General features: G+C 43.1%; 1 protein-coding gene across 1 annotated transcript in view; it reads left to right on the top strand.

Moving 5' to 3' along the window:
* The window catches only part of adamts17 (ADAM metallopeptidase with thrombospondin type 1 motif, 17), a 207,133-nt gene that overhangs the window by 74,847 nt on the left and 115,508 nt on the right, over positions 1–16,778 (top strand). Inside the window, exons 8-10 of the mRNA XM_028823153.2 lie at positions 1,526–1,631; positions 7,655–7,795; positions 10,225–10,375. Of these exons, the coding sequence (XP_028678986.1) occupies positions 1,526–1,631; positions 7,655–7,795; positions 10,225–10,375 (398 nt within the window). The remainder of the gene's footprint in view (positions 1–1,525; positions 1,632–7,654; positions 7,796–10,224; positions 10,376–16,778) is intronic.

Below are 16,778 nucleotides of genomic sequence, written 5' to 3'. Positions count from 1 at the left end.
GCCTTTGATTGTGGGAAAACCGAATGTTTCCTAATTATTTATAAGTTTATAGTAGAGTTTGGTTTATTTATTAACATTAGCCTGGCTTTGGCACTGTCAAAGAATTGGGGTTGGGGCCTTTGATTGTGGGAGGACCGCATGTTTCCTAATCTCTATATATAATCTTCATTTGGATCTTGATCTTTGTTTGTCTGCGAATGAATTAGAAGAAGAAGCACTAGATGGCAGTAGAGAGACAGCTAAAACATAGACATTGCATTAAGAATCTCCTCCAGGCTTATACTACTGAAGACTGTAGTACTCCAGTCACACCTCAAAACACAGACATTCAAACTAAACAAATTGTTGTGCTTTAAATGAACTAATCTTTATGTATAATCTTCATTTGGATCTTGATCTTTGTTTGTCCGCGAATTCCACGCATGCGTAGACCACCTTCCAGTTTAGTACGTTGTTGTTACTCACGGATATAACGAAAGGGGTGGTGGACAGTGTTACGCTGGTTAGCTCCTGAGGCCTGGTTAGAGAATGAGATTGCCGAAGATAAAAGGTACGTGCCTACGTAACATATGAATGAAAGAAAGACAGTGGGTAAAATGAATGACAACGTAATAGCATGTTCCGGAAATTATTATTGTTACGTTGTAGCCGGCGAGTGCTGCGCGTCTCACAGTTGTACCCTGGCTTGCTCACATGTCAGTGAAGTGATCCCTATTTATGCTTTAAAGAGCCTGGATACCTATGTGTCCCCCTTTTATAACCATTGCTCCGTGTATATTGCCTTACTCTTTGGATTGCCACAAAGCAACCTGCGAGATTGGAGAAAAGTTGAGAAGAGATCGTGAGAGGAAACGACAGCGTCGTGAAAACGAGACGGACTGTGAATGGAGAGAAGCAGAAATGCTCCTCCACCACCACATAATTACTATTCGGACAGTGATTCCGAGTAGGCCGTTCCTATCGAATCAATGTCCAAGGGTTTTGTTTTGTAATTTTGTTTCCCTTATAAAAAAAAATCATAATGCTGTGCGACGAAGGGCCCAGTTCACGACTGGCAGCCACGTTTAAACAGGGAGCCCTTCGCAGACAACTTTAACACACGCAACGTAGTTGGGCGCACGTGGCTAGTGGCTTATAAGTTTATAGTAGAGGTTTGTTTTTTTTTATTAACATGACTTTATCCAATCGCATTCTCATTGCTGCAGGTGTTATGATCAACAACATTTAGGCCCCCATGACCATAAATTAAAGAATGTTGCGTTACGTCGGAGATGATCCAAACATTTATCAGTTCTCCTTCTAGTTAGAAAGCACCAAGGGAGTAGTGGAGTAGTGGTCATTTTTGTTTTACTAAGAGCGTAATGAAGGTTTAAACATTTTTTTGAGACGTCTACGCTTGGTTTTATTTATTTATTTATTTTTTGAGATTACAGCTTGCCCAAATTTATTACAAAAACTTGGCCGGCCTAATTGTTTTTTTTTTCCCTCATGTTCTTCCATATGCTGTTTTCTGATCCTCCAAAAGGAATTGCGTACCTCGGTGGAGCCTGCAGTGCCAAAAGAAAATGCGTGTTGACGGAGGACAACGGGCTCAACCTGGCGTTTACGATAGCCCACGAACTCGGCCACAAGTAAGTGAGCAGCTGTCACTTGTCTGCGTGTCGCCGTCCTCGACTAGAGCGTAAACAGCGTGGCGTTTTATTTTATTTTTTTTAAATAGACAATTTCGTTATTTTCATGATGGGTAAAATTTTACCCACAGAGGCAAGTAGGGAAAAAGAAAATGAAAGAAAACCCTGGGCAAAACATTTATGTTCATCCATCTTCTAACCTGTTCAGGGTCACGAGGAGTCACGACTTGGCCCAGCAGCACTGAGCGGTGGGCACAGCCACAGAAATATGCAAGGCCAGGGTGGAGTCGCTAATGTGCCAAACCGGCGGGACCGAGTGGGAGAGCATGGAACCTGCGGACATGGAGATGAGTCCGTGCCACCACCAAACATTTCCAGTCAGAGATAACCTGCAGATTCACATTTAGCTTAATTACTGAAGTTATCACGAGCAAGCTTGAGATGGACGGAGGATGATCTACTACATAGTAGACCTGTGCAGTCAGTACCTGCGAGCAATCTGATTGGTTAGTTTGGCTTTGGTGATGCGAACAAAGGGGAAGTGCAAAGTGTGAGACGCACAAGGGAGGAGTACAGGAGCACGCTGAGAGAGTCGCCTTCAGAGACAGAAATTATAAAAACCGGACAGGAGGTGAGAAAGGCTCCTCAAAGATAATGATGAGCAGGCTTTATGGGAATGGGATCGAGAGGGAGAACACCGGTACGGAGAGAAACACAGGGATACAGAGGAAAGGCGCTGAAATGTGTTTAAAATTATTCTATTATTGATCTTCCACGGGTACGTAAAACAAGTACAGAAACAGACACCATAGCGATGAAAGGCACTATATGCTAGATTGATAAATGAGTGTGACCAGTAGGGGGCGTTGCAGCACCCCAAACCCCAGTGACTCTGTTCAAATAAAAGGTTTATTAAAAATCAATGACCTTCACAAAATGCCCAACTCTCTCCTTCCCTTTTCCTCCACTTCTCCCAGGTGAGCTTTGTCCTCTTCCACCCGAATCCAACTCACTCACAACGGTACCATCACATTGCTTCCAGAAAGCACTTTAGGGTCAGGTGGAACCTCTCCTCGTGCCAAGAGAGTCCTGCCTCCAGTAGCTTCTGCCTAATGGCACTCGAAGGAACCCCCCCCCCCCAAAACAAGGCCACCCAACAAAACTGGGTGGGTGTCCAAATGGGACGCATGCCAGGGAGGTGTCATCACCTAGTGTTATGGGAGCACATAGCCTGGGGAAGGAGTACCAAAAAAACACCATCTTTCCATTATAACAGCCTCCCGCCAACCATCCTGGTTGAGATGCCCATCTACTGACATGTTTCCATTAGAAAGATCTGCCCAACAAAACTACAACTCCCATGCAGCCCTGTGGCTGTTTGAACAGGAGGCACTCCAGAGGGATGTCACCACCTAGTGTATTGGGGGAGCACATGACCCAGGGAAGGCGCCCCCCCCCACCCCATCCTTCCATTATAACACCCTCCCGCCAACCATCCCGGTTGAGATGCCCATCTACTGACATGTTTCCATTAGAAAGATCTGCCCAACAAAAGTACAACTCCCATGCAGCCCTGCGGCTGTCTGAACAGTAGGCACTCCATAAGGCTGTCGCCACCCAATATATTGGGGGAGCACATGGCCCTGGGAAGGCATCCCCCCCCGAATCCATCCATTATAACAGCTTCCCGCTAACCAACCCAGTTGAGATGCCCATCCACCCACATCTTTCCATTAGAGAGGCCTGCCCAACAAAACTACAATTCCCTTGCAGCCCTGCGGCTGCTTGAACAGGAGGCACTCCAGAGGGATGTCACCACCTAGTGTATTGGGGGAACACATGACCCAGGGAAGGCGCCCCCCCACCCCATCCTTCCATTATAACAGCCTCCCGCCAACCATCCCGGTTGAGATGCCCATCTACTGACATGTTTCCATTAGAAAGATCTGCCCAACAAAAGTACAACTCCCATGCAGCCCTGCGGCTGTCTGAACAGTAGGCACTCCATAAGGCTGTCGCCACCCAATATATTGGGGGAGCACATGGCCCAGGGAAGGCATCCCCCCCCCCCCCCGAATCCATCCATTATAACAGCCTCCCGCTAACCAACCCAGTTGAGATGCCCATCTACTGACATCTTTCCATTAGAGAGGCCTGCCCAACAAAACTACAATTCCCTTGCAGCCCTGCGGCTGCTTGAACAGGAGGCACTTCAGAGGGATGTCGCCACCCAGTATATTGGGGGAGCACAAGGCACAGAGAAGGCGTCTCCCCTTAGTCCATCCATTATCCCAGCCTCCCACTTGGGATGCCCCCCGTCCACATCCTTCCATTAAGAATGTCTTCCGGGCCAGTTAAGGCACCATCCATCCTGTTCAGGATGCCAGCCATCCCATGTCATGTATTACAGTAGATAGATGGATGGATACGTGACTGTATGACACAACGTTTTTTGTTGGGTGGTGAGTCACCGTTGTATTTAATGGTAATGGGTTGCGGATGGGTTGCTGCGGGTGGGTTTAACAATCGACATTGTGTTGTTGATCATCCTTGATTACCACCTCCCAACCAATCTCCCAGTCCCCCTGACAATCGCCCTGCCAGTCATATGAGCATTTAACAAGGAATGGGTCTCAAAGATACTAAAAAGACCATGATTGGCCCACGATGTTACATTATATAATAGATATTATATAATAAATACTTATGAAAGGCGCTATATCAAAGGTAGAAAAGCACCACGTAACAAACTGATGGTTTTGCAGACTCATCACAGCTAAATTTTAGAGCCACGTCATAGTGTTTCATGCCACATTACGGTCCATGACATGTTAGGAAGGTGCCAGATGTGGCCATTTTTATTTATTTATTTATTTATTTTTTCCCCTCCCTTGGCTTTGCCAGCTTCAAGTGGTCTGACAATTTTCAGGCTGCTATAAAAATAATTTCTAGTGGAATCCACAAAGCTATCCATAAATAACTAGAAAGTACAGCACACTGGAGCCAAACCAGTGGAAACGAAAGGGAAGGGAACCCCGAGCGGTTTAGCGGCCGAGGGCCGGGGCAGCGCCACACCTTCTGAAGTGGTCGGAAAATGGCCCCTGACACCGCGCCACAGGCGTCTGCAGTTATGGCTTTGATTTGTGGCTCCACTAGCCCACCGGGTAAGTACCCCCCTGAGTCCGGAGTCTCAAGTTATTTTAGAGTTTGTGTTCAGTTTCAACGGGACGGCTTGGTTTGGTGCTGTGCTTAGTGTGGCTGCTCTGTAGGTTCACATGGTGGACTTGGGCATCACCATGTGCTTCCCACATTGAAGACAATTAATGTGGAGCGCCGACGATTTACTGAGTCTCTGCAGTTCAGTTTTAGAGTCACAAGGGTGGCAGAGCAACTTGAGCTTCAAAATAAGAAGCTGTGGATGGAGCAGCCATTTTTAGCAGAAGACAGACAAGACTCTAACCACCAGAGCCAGTCATGCCAACGCACTGACCACTCACTGGCCTCGAGTGAGACGTTTAGCTTACTTGTAAGTAAAGTGAGCATCTGCAGTCCAGACGGTACAGCTACGCCACCTACAGGTGATGGAACACATCTTCAAATCTTTGACATTTTTGATACGCTTTATGTGTACCCTCAGCGATCCTCCCACGCCTTCCTTTGGCATCCTGGTGTGTCTCAGACTTTCTTGGCCGGCTCTTCATCTCTCAATCGTATTCCCCTAAAGCCTGCTACTTGGGCTCGTTTATTTCGAGGTGCCCTGCTCACCTGACGTCCGTCACCTGCTGCAAAAACATCTTTGAAGGCGACTCTCGGCGCTCCTCCTTGGTGTCCTCGTATGCGTCGGCCTCGCTTGCCTGGAGCTTTCTGTGTCGTGCACCTCTGATGGAACCACCAAAGCCAAACTGAGCCATCGGACTGCTTTGTGGGATCAGATGCACACACACACACAGACAGTAGCATTGTGGGGATTGAGCGAAATAAGAGTTGGGGACCACCAGGTACCCATTTCAATTATTACCAAAAAATAAGTTGCCTGCAGCAAAATAAATAGAAAACAAAAGGGACAGATAAACAGACAAAACTTTATTGGCCCTCAAGGTGCTGCTTGGTTTTTTACAGAAGCTCTTTAAGCAAAAAGAAAAACAGCGAGAAATATGGAGCTTCTGTAACGGGCTGCTGTTTGCACAGAGCCCAGAAGTAGCGATGGCTCCTCCATTCAATGCACCGCCATCTACACTTCATTTGGAGTGCGCCTAGGGGAAGGCCCATCATCTCTAGAGGATGAACACTCACTTCCAGGTTGGATGCTTTTTGTATAGCCAGCAAGATGGAAGGTGGTAGGTCTTCTGGGCTTGTCGAGTTCACTGCTCCTCCAATGCCTGGTCTTGTGTCCTACGGAGATGGGAGGAGGAGAACACGAGAAGAACAACTGAGTTACCCTGCTGTCCTGAGCCGGGATCCTTACCTTCACATGCTTCTGAAGACACTCCTGGGCTATACACACATTAGTTATATTGATGTATGTATTTATTGTGGTGGATGGCTGCCATCCATGGCTCAGGGACTGCCCAGGTGCCCCCTGCAGTGACCACGGGACCCAACAGGGTTGAGTCTCCAAGCTCCAAGCCCATATATAATATATATACAGTATGTGTGTGTGTGTGCATATGAGTGTGTGTATATATGTGTGTTCATGTGTGTGTGTATGTGCGTATATATATATATATATATATATATATATATATATATATATATATATAATATGTGTATATATATATATATATATATATATGTATAATGTGTGTGTGTGTGTGTGTGTGTGTGTATATATGTGTGTTCATGTGAGTGTGTGCGTTACCTGGTAGGTAATCACCCATACAATCAGATTGTGACACAGACTTCGAATGTCATGAAAATATATATATATATATACAATGTGTATGTGTGTCTGAGAGTGTGTGTGTATGTATATATATATATATATATATATATATATATATATATATTTATATATATATGTGTGTGTTTGTGTGTTCATGTGAGTGTGTGTGCATGTGCGTATATATATATATATATGTATATATGTGTATATATATGTATATATATGTGTGTGTGTGTGCGTATATATATATATATATATATATATATATATATATGTATATATGTGTATATATATGTATATATATGTGTGTGTGTGCGTATATATATATATATATGTATATATGTGTGTATATATATGTGTGTGTGTGCGTATATATATATATATATATATATATATATATATGTATATATGTGTATATATATGTATATATATGTGTGTGTGTGCGTATATATATATATATATATATATATATATATATATATATGTATATATGTGTATATATATGTGTGTGTGTGCGTATATATATATATATATATATATGTATATATGTGTATATATATGTGTATATATATGTGTGTGTGTGCGTATATATATATATATATATATATATATATATATATATATATATACAGTATATGTGTGTGTGAATATGAGTGTGTGTATATATGTGTGTTCATGTGGGTGTGCGTATATATATATATATATATATATATATTATATAATGTGTGTGTGTGAGTCTGTGTGTATGTTTGAGTTCATGGGAGTGTCTGTGTATATATATATATATATATATTATATATATATATATATACTGTAATTCCACCAGGAGTGTCATGGAGTGACCACTCTTTGTCAACTCCAGCTATAAATTCTCTACTAGCGGACCTCCAGACTCCGACTCGGCTAACGTTGATGTTTTAAAGCCATTCTTGTGACTTTGTCGTCTTGGTGGAAATTTCAAATTTCTCCCAAGGTGCACACCGAGGAGTTTCCTCTTTTTTGTTGTTTGCTCTTTACATACTGTGCACTACTCCATGATGCTTTGATTACCGCCACCCTCCATCCCCTTCTATTCAAACTGTTATTTTTATTTTTCATTTACATTTTTAAAGCATCATGACTTTTACTCTCTGTTCCCTAGCATGGGGATGAGTCACGACGATGACCACCCGACGTGCGCTGGACGTTCCCATGTCATGTCTGGCGAGTGGGTGAAAGGGAGGAACCCCAGTGACCTGTCCTGGTCCTCCTGCAGCCGGGATGATCTGGAAAACTTTCTGAGGTGAGTGGAGGATGGTGTGAAGTTCTCGGCCCTCTGTGGGGGCTTCTCTGGGAGGTCAGGTTATGTTTGGTGGGTTCATTTTGTGTGGAGTACAGGGTCATTACTGTCTTGTGAACACAGCTAACTAAGGCACAACACCGTGTTAAAGAGAGCAAAATACACTTAGATACCGGGGATGGAGGGGGCATTCTTATAGAGACCCTCAAAAACCCAACCGGACATCAAAGATCTCCAAATAGACAGAATCCTGGATGTCTTATCAACAGACAACAGAAATGGCCAGGCAACCGAGCAGCAGCACCAGGAAGATTCTGTTTGGCAGTCCAGGAAACACCCGGCACCACAGTACATACTTAGAGAGACGGAGACGTAGGAAGGGCGCTATATAAGATAAATTGATAAAAAGGCACAGCATGAAAGATAGACAGCTATTTAGAAAGGCACTATGTTAGGTAAATAGATAGGAAAGGCACTATATAATAGGTATATAGTGAAAGGCACTATATAAGATAGATACACAGATAGTGAAAGGCGTTATAATATATAGATAGATAGGCACTATATAATAAGCCAATACATAGAAAGGCACTATATAAAAGATAGAAATGAACTACATGAAAGATTGACAGTGAAAGGCAGTATATTAGATAGAGAGATAGATAGATAGATAGATAGTGAAAGGCACTTAGAGTAGTGGGCAAGATTAAAAATTTAGATTCACAAGAAAACCATTTCATGATAGATAGATATGCCCTAATAGGTATTTAGGTATAAAGTATATAGTGAAAGACACTATATAACAGATACATAGTGAAAGGCACTACAATAGATAGATAGATAGCCACTATATTATAAACAGATACATAGAAATGCACTATATAAAAGAAAGAAAAGAACTACATGATAGATAGTGAAATGCACTATATTAAATAGATAGATAGATAGACAGATTGTGAAAGGCACTATATTAGATAGATAGATAGATAGATATGCACTAATAGGTATTTAGGTATATAGGTATAAAGTATATAGTGAAAGACACTATATAACAGACAGACAGTGAAAGACACTATTATATTAGATAGATAGATTGATAGTGAAAGGCTCTATATTAGATATCTAAATAGATAGATACTAATAGGTATATAGTGAAAGACACTATATAAGAGAGAGACAGATAGTGAAAGGCACTATATTAGATAGATAGGCACTAATAAGTATATAGGTAATAGTTATACATGAAAGACACTGTATAAAATATTGATAAACAGAAAGGCACCATATGAGACAAAAGTACTGTCTATCTGTTAATCTATAGTGATGTTCTCTTATCTGTTTATCTATTATATAGTGAATATCTATCTATCTATCTATCTATCTATCTATCTATCTATCTATCTATCTATCTATCTATCTATCTATCTATCTATCTATCTATCTATCTATCTATCTATCTATCTAATTTTAATCTTGCCTACTATACCATCTCTCTCTCTCTCTCTCATGCATTATATAATTGACATGAAAGATGCCATATATTAAGTAGGGATGCAGAATATATAAGTAGATGGTTTGATAAACACACACACATGTTGGTGCTACATATGTTGGACTGTTTCATACTACATTGCAGTCCATGACATGTTAAGAACACACCACACGTGCTGATTTTTTATATTTTTTCCCCTTGGGTTTGCCAGCGGTCACAGCGAGTAAAGATCCCGATTATGTTCTGTTTTCCCCGTCTCATCTGTGGCTCTGAACCAGTTAGCTCGTCTCTTCTTCTGTAAACCCAATTTGAAGGGAGTCGAGGACAGACTGGCCTCTCGACTAGGATGGTTGACTGGTTACCTGGCTGGGAGGTTCTCATTATGGAATGTATGGAGATGGGTGTCCATTTTCCCAGCAGTCCACTAGGTGGCAGCATCCCTGTAGTGAAGCTCTCATTGGGATACCTGCAGGGCTTGCATGGGAGTTTCGGTTCTTCTGGGGGGGGGGGGCAGCCCTGGTCGGGTCCTTGGGGTGGGCTTCTAGAGGGGGTCATTGGGAAGGAGGAGGCTGCCAGATCTGAATTAGAAGGAGCTCTCATCCTCACCCAGGCAGGTTACAGTCGAGAGAGGAGGACAACACTCACCCTGGGGAACTAGAGGAGAAAGAGAAAGGAGAAACAAAGAAGAAGAAGAAGAAGGAAGAGGAGGTGGAGAAGGACAATTGTTTATTGTGAAGAAGCCTTTACCAAAAGTGTTTTGTTCAATGAAAAGGGTTGATTTGAACCCAGGACTTGTACTCTTTGTAGTTGAGTCAAGTGTCTGTGGCTCTGCTACGCCCCTTAGTGGCCACGCCATATCCATGAGTTGTTTTTCCCTCAATTTTTATTATCTTTCTTTTTTTGTTGGCTTCTGAAGTTCTACCCTCCTTGTACCTTTCAGATCAAAGGCAAGTGGCTGCTTATTGGAAACTGACCCCCGGGGCCGTCATGTGCTCAAGCTGCCCCCCAAGTTGCCTGGCATGCACTATAGCGCAGATGAGCAGTGCAAGATTTTATTTGGCACAAATGCAACGTTCTGCAATAACATGGAGGTAAATGAATCTTTAATTTCTTTTCCTGCTGTGTCACTGGTTCGGAGGTGAACTCAACTCTGCTGATGTTATTTGCATTAACGCTCTGCGTGTGTATATAGGCCGCTTGTGTAAGAATGTAAAGTATCGCTAATGACACACACACACACACACACACTTACTTGAAGCCTGTAAGAATCCAAAAATAATTAGATGAGCAACATTTTTCCATACATTAAGCAGCGCCTGCTGCCGACACTTTAAATTTTTGACCTGTCATTTATTATTCTGCAAGCCCTCTTAAATGTTCTAGTTACAGTATTGGCGAGTGAGAAGGCAAAGTGAGTCCCAAAAGAATTGGGGTGCCAACTGGGCAAAGCCCATTTAACTTGCAACAAAACCAAAATGAACTTAACGGGCACATGATGGCACAGACAAACAAAAGCGGGCAACAGCCTCTTATGGCCCTCTAATGGCGTTCCTGGGAGTCGTTCCTGACAGGTCCAAATCCCTGCCTTCCTGGGATGTCTTCCTTTTCTATTGGCCGGGCTCGGAAAGGGGCGGGCTTCTCTTTCTCTATTGTGGGACAACATAGACAAGGCTGTTAGTGACAGCACCCAATTTTGTCCCTTGGGTATCAACATACCTTAGGAGAGCCTGGAAGACGACCCTCTGGCGTTCAAGCGTGATAAGTGGATTCAGAAAGTATTGAGACCCCCTCACTTTTGGCACACGTTATTGCGTCGTCGATTTCATTTTAAAATGGGTGCGTTTGCCATTTTTGCCCACCAATCCACACACAGTAACCCATGATGACAAAGTGAAGACATCTTTTCGGAAAAGATCGCAAATTTTATACAGATTGAAAAAGCTGACATCTCTCATTCCTAGAAGTAGTCTGACCCTTTGTGGTGGTCCCCCCCCAAACTGTGCTCAGGTGCCTCCTTTAATTCTCCTTGATTGGAGTCCACCTGTGGATAGAAGGTCCCGTAACCCCCCCCCCCCCCCCTGCAGAAATGAAGTTCAAGAAGCTCTCTGTGATCACATTGTGGTGAGGATCAGGACAAGGGGATCAAACCATTTCTAAAGCTCAGAGTCTTCCCAGGGGCACAGTGGCTTCAAGAATTGGGCAAAATGGAATCATCAGGACTCTCCCCTAGACAAACAAACTGGACGCCAGTCCATGACCACTGACCCTCACTCCCTTACGCCAAGGGTCAGTGAAGAATCCACAGTTAGCCTAACCTGCCGAACTTTGGTGAATGTGGCGCCCCATTGGAACATGGGGAGAACAGGCTTATTCCACACAGGCAACAGAAAAATCACAGGATTTGAACCCAAGTCTCTGAAGCTGTGAGGGGTCCTCACTTCCTTTACATTTAATTGTGGATTCACGTTTTTGTGTAATTTTCTTATTTTTTGTCGCTTAGATTTTCCTGATTTAGGGTCCAAAGGTTTTTCTTTGGTGCTATTTGTGGCGAGTGTAATCGTGAGAATGAACGTTACTGAAGTCTAACATGCGTCTGTTCCTGTTGAATTAAATGAAAAGTGAAAGGGGGACGTGCTCCCCAGTTACGTGTTTTATGTCCTTTCCATGTAGTGCGGCTTACACATTTGACTGCTGTATTAATTAATACAAAGATCACATCTCAGCCAAGGCTCCTCCCCTAAACCCTGCAGCCCGGAGCCAACGCCCTGGAGCTCCAAGGAGGTGGAGTTGACTCCAATGGGCACCAATCGAGTCGAGCTGCAGACCTCCAGAGCTCCACCCTGGTTCCGTTTGTGACTCTGATTCAAATAACAATTCTTCTCTTTTGAATTAAAATGCATTGAATGAAGTTTGTGGGTTCAGGACACATCGGGGCACTCGAACACCTTCAGAGAGCCGTAGTTGGGCTTGAAGTTGTGGGCAAAAAAGCGCCAATAAAATTAAGTATTATAAAAAAAAGGCACACTTGCAATCAAATATCACAAATGTAAAAACATCTGCTCTTTGCTGTAACTAATACGTCGTGCCCCCGGGGTTGCAAATAATCAAGTCAGTGATTACAAGCAGCATTTAAAGTCTTTGTATACGGCGGAGATCTGGACGACACTTGGAAGAATTACAATTCTCGGAAAAGAAGCAGCCGAATTCTTGGCATTTTTTCAGCTTTTTAAAGTTGTCGTAAAAAGTTATGGCGGAGAAATATTTCCATCAGAAGTGATATACTTCGAATGGGGCTCTGGCTTAAGGTTATGTGTATCAAAAACTGAAGGCATCATCCACACATCTTATGACCTCACGCTCAACACGTAATGAAACGGAAACGAGACCCGAGAAGGTCGACAGCCGTGCAGCCACCGGACACCTGAAACTAAACGAGCCGCTCGAGTTAGGGTGGGACACGTTCATTTAACACCAGAGCACTGGACCGGCGCCCACTCCCTGTCTGTGTGCAGTGTGTTCCGTGTTGGCACTACCCGTCTACTGCCACACAACGACACAAAGCAAGAAAAGAGCTGGGGCACCCCGGCCGCCATGGACCCCGTTAAATTAGGACAGGAAAAAACAAATGAAAAGAAACTCGAAGATCGGCAGCCACAGCACGATGATGCTTTCACAGAGTAGGAGCTCCATCTTCTCTGGCCCAACAATGAACAACCTCCTTCAATGGCTGCTGGGTCTGTATATCTTGGAACTGGGATGAGGTGGGGGGCATCTGGGGTAACGGCAGGAGTGACCTCACTTGGCTTCTGAGCGGTCTTCAGAACGGTGGAGAAAAGGGGAGAAGGCATCTGCATCTGCGCCCCCTCTTGGCATGGAGTGGTACTGCTTACTTCATTAGAGCCCTGAAGGTGTCACTTAAGTGCTCAAGTCTGACACCAAGTGTCTGTCAATCAATCAACCACATGGTGTGCTATCTATCTGACACAGGTGTCTGGTCACACTTATAAGTAATCTAACTTAGACACCATTAAAATATCCGACTACGCCACCCAGTTTTATTAAGAGACTGGGAACTCCTGAAATTTACCAATAATAGCACACAGGTTTCTTTAAATTGGGCGGTGAGTAAACACACAATGAAAGACACAACAGTAATTTCTGGAAAAGGCAACAGTAAGTTCTATTGTACAAGACAATATAAGGTACATTAAAAAGATAAACGAACATAACAGAACCTAAACATATCAGGAATTAATTTCCTTTTTTGTAAAAGGAAAATACACAGTCCACACTCTAAAGTCCGTAAAAACAAGAATTGGTGGATACAACCTTTAGTGGTGCAGAGTCCAGTTTGGGCACGGTGTTACCCCAACACTAAATTGTTCACAGAAGTTGTGTGAAATTGTTGACTCCCTGTCAGCGTCTCTTCGTTGTTCCTTTTTCTTCCACCCTGGGCCTTGTGTTGCTGGGACCTAGGCACGCCTCATTCCTCGTCTGTCAGCTTTACTGGGTCCTTTCATGCAGATTCCCTCTCTCACTGAACCCACATCCGGCGTCTCCTTGTGCAGCTGTCTCTTCCTCCCTGGAAGTGTTGCCGCCCTTGTGCCTCACGTTGTGCCAGCCAGGTACCCTTGTCTGCCTGCGAGCCCCTGTGCCCTGTCCGAGTGTCTTGGCAGTGTTTCCTGTGGACTCTCCCTCTTGACTTCTGCTGGCCAGCAGTTTATATTTACTTCACCCCTCTGTTGTCAGTCCTGGACAAACAGTCTAATCAATGGCACCTCTAAATTGCCTGGGTTTAACAATTAATAAAAACATAAGTTAACAAAATGTATGGTTACCAAACATTAATAAGTTCAGATATGCTGATTAGAAACCAATATTTCCAAGCCAGGTAAATACAAACATTCTCTAAGGTCAGACTTCAAAGCAGTGACTCCCTTGCAGGATAGCAAATACCATTAATAGGTACAGATAGCCTTTTAACTTCTCACCCCCCAGTCCCCAACAGTGGGTGCCTAATGGAACCACCCAGTGCACAAAAAAAATGTAAAAGTGTCCCCCTCTGACATATCTATCTATCTATCTATCTATCTATCTATCTATCTATCTATCTATCTATCTATCTATCTATCTATCTATCTATCTATCTATCTATCTATCCTCTAGGTCAGGGGTGTCGAACTCTGGTCCTGGAGGGCCGCAGTGGGTGCAGGTTTTCATTCTAACCATCTCCTTAATTAGTGATCAGTTTTTGCTGCTAATTAACTTCTTTTGCCTTTGTTTTAATTGACGTGACTCAGACCCCTTAGTTGTTTCTTTGTCCTTAATTAGCAGCCAAACAATAATGAGACACAAAACAAGCAGCCACGTGACCAGCTCACCTGTGCCCATCACACAATAGCTGAAAATAAAGAAGGGTGAAGATCTCAGTAGAACAGACAATCAACAGTTTTGAAAATGTCTGCTGTGGCAGAATGAGAGCAGCAACAAGCCATGGAATTAAATGACAGGTTCAAATAACAACAAGAATCGGCATCTCATTAAGAAACTGGTTGGAGTGAAATTGGTTGGAGTTTGAATCCCCAGTTTAATTGATAATCTGTTGGCTCGTTTCACGTCTAATGTCTGTTTGGCTGTCATTTAATGAAGAAAAGAATCAATGCAGGGGACTGAATCCTTAAAGCAGGGCTAAAGAAAAGAAGTTAATTAGCAGTGAGAACTGGTCAGTTGTTATGAAAAAGGTTAGAATGAAAACCTGCAGCCACTGCGGCCCTCCAGGCCTCGAGTTTGACACCTTTGTTCTAGGTAATGCCTTTATTGGTAATCTAGATGTTTAATCTTGTCTACTACACTATCTATCTATTGAACTTATAATGAATTTCTTATTAATGAAATTTTAATCTTGCCTACTATACTATTTATCAATGGTACTATACCAGTTATTCATCTGTCTATCCTACATGAGTGTCTTGTCAATGTACATTAATCTTTAATCTATCTATCTATCTATATTCTAGGTAATGCCTTTACTGGTAATCTAGATGTTTAATCTTGCCTACTACTCTATCTATCTATCTATCTATCTATCTATCTATCTATCTATCTATCTATCTATCTATCTATCTATCTATCTATCTATCTATCTATCTATCTATCTATCTATCTATCTATCTATCTATCTATCTATCTATCTATCTATCTATCCCAGATGAGGTGCCAGTCCATCCCAGGGCACACTCACTCACTCACCACAAGCCATGTTTTACGTTGCCATGAATGTCTTTGGAGTGAAGGCAGGGGACCCCAAGCACCCGGCCAAGTCCCAGACGTAGACTGGTGTAGTCGCTGATAGTAATTGGCCTGTAGTGATTATCAATGTGTGCTATGGTGGACTGCCTGCACATTACCCCCCCCCCTCCCTCCCCAATCTGCTGTTGGTTCCTTGTGCTTGATTTTAATGGAAAAGACAAGCAACTCCCTAAATCCCTGTAATGGAAAAAGGTGGGTCAACACTGAATAAATAAGTAACCGATTCATTTGCCGTCATTTCTTCATGGTCCTGCCTTTCCCTGTCTGTGTTAAAAAGCCATCGCCAGTTCTTCTGCACGTCTCACCCCATGTAATAAACAGGCTTTCCACTCAGTGTTTGATTTTGACTTCTTTTCCTATAAAGCATTAATGCTTAGCAGACCTCCGTATATCAAACAGCAACACTGGATCAGGTCTGAAAGTGAAAGGATACACTGAGAGGGATCCAAACATGTCGAGGAAGTCGTTTTACAAATGACTTAAAGCCGAGCGCTGCTCTCTGACCCCTCTGCACATTCGGCCTCGTAAAGCTGTCAGCAGTTTCAGCGTCGGCCTTTTATTTCGCGTTCATCTCCACAGCAGCTACAAGACCTGCGGCGTCCACCTTGTGTGGCTTTTACAAGACAAGACCAGGATTTGTCTCGGTAAATTCTGAGTGCCAGAGATAGATAGATAGATACTTTATTAATCTCAATGGGAAATTCGCATTCTTCAGCAGCAGCATACTGATACAATAAATAATATTAAATTAAAGAATGATAATAATGCAGGTGAAAAACAGACAATAACTATGTATAATGTTAAATGTTAACGTTTACCCCCCCGGGTGGAATTAAAGAGTCGCATAGTTTGGGGGAGGAACAATCTCCTCAGTCTGTCAGTGGAGCAGGACGGTGACAGCAGTCTGTTGCTGAAGCTGCTCTTCTGTCTGCCAGTCATGATTTCTGGGTTTGGAAAGGGGAGAGAAGGCAGTTTTTTGATTTTTAAAATGACCTTGTAAATGTTAATACGATTCATGAAAAGAATGGAGGGAAAATAAAAAAGAAAGAAACCTGAGAACAGAAGAATCATCCAGCAGCAGTCACTGAGGCACTTCACGAAATCAAGTGTGTTTAATACTCGTCACTTCTTCACAGATACTGTATTCATGTGCTGCACAACAGACACACAGACGATGGCCGGGCG

Source organism: Erpetoichthys calabaricus, chromosome 17, assembly GCF_900747795.2.
Source record: "Erpetoichthys calabaricus chromosome 17, fErpCal1.3, whole genome shotgun sequence".
Classification (NCBI taxonomy): domain Eukaryota; kingdom Metazoa; phylum Chordata; class Cladistia; order Polypteriformes; family Polypteridae; genus Erpetoichthys; species Erpetoichthys calabaricus.
The sequence above is the reverse complement of the archived record's forward strand: the minus strand, read 5'-3'. Positions and strand labels throughout refer to the sequence as shown.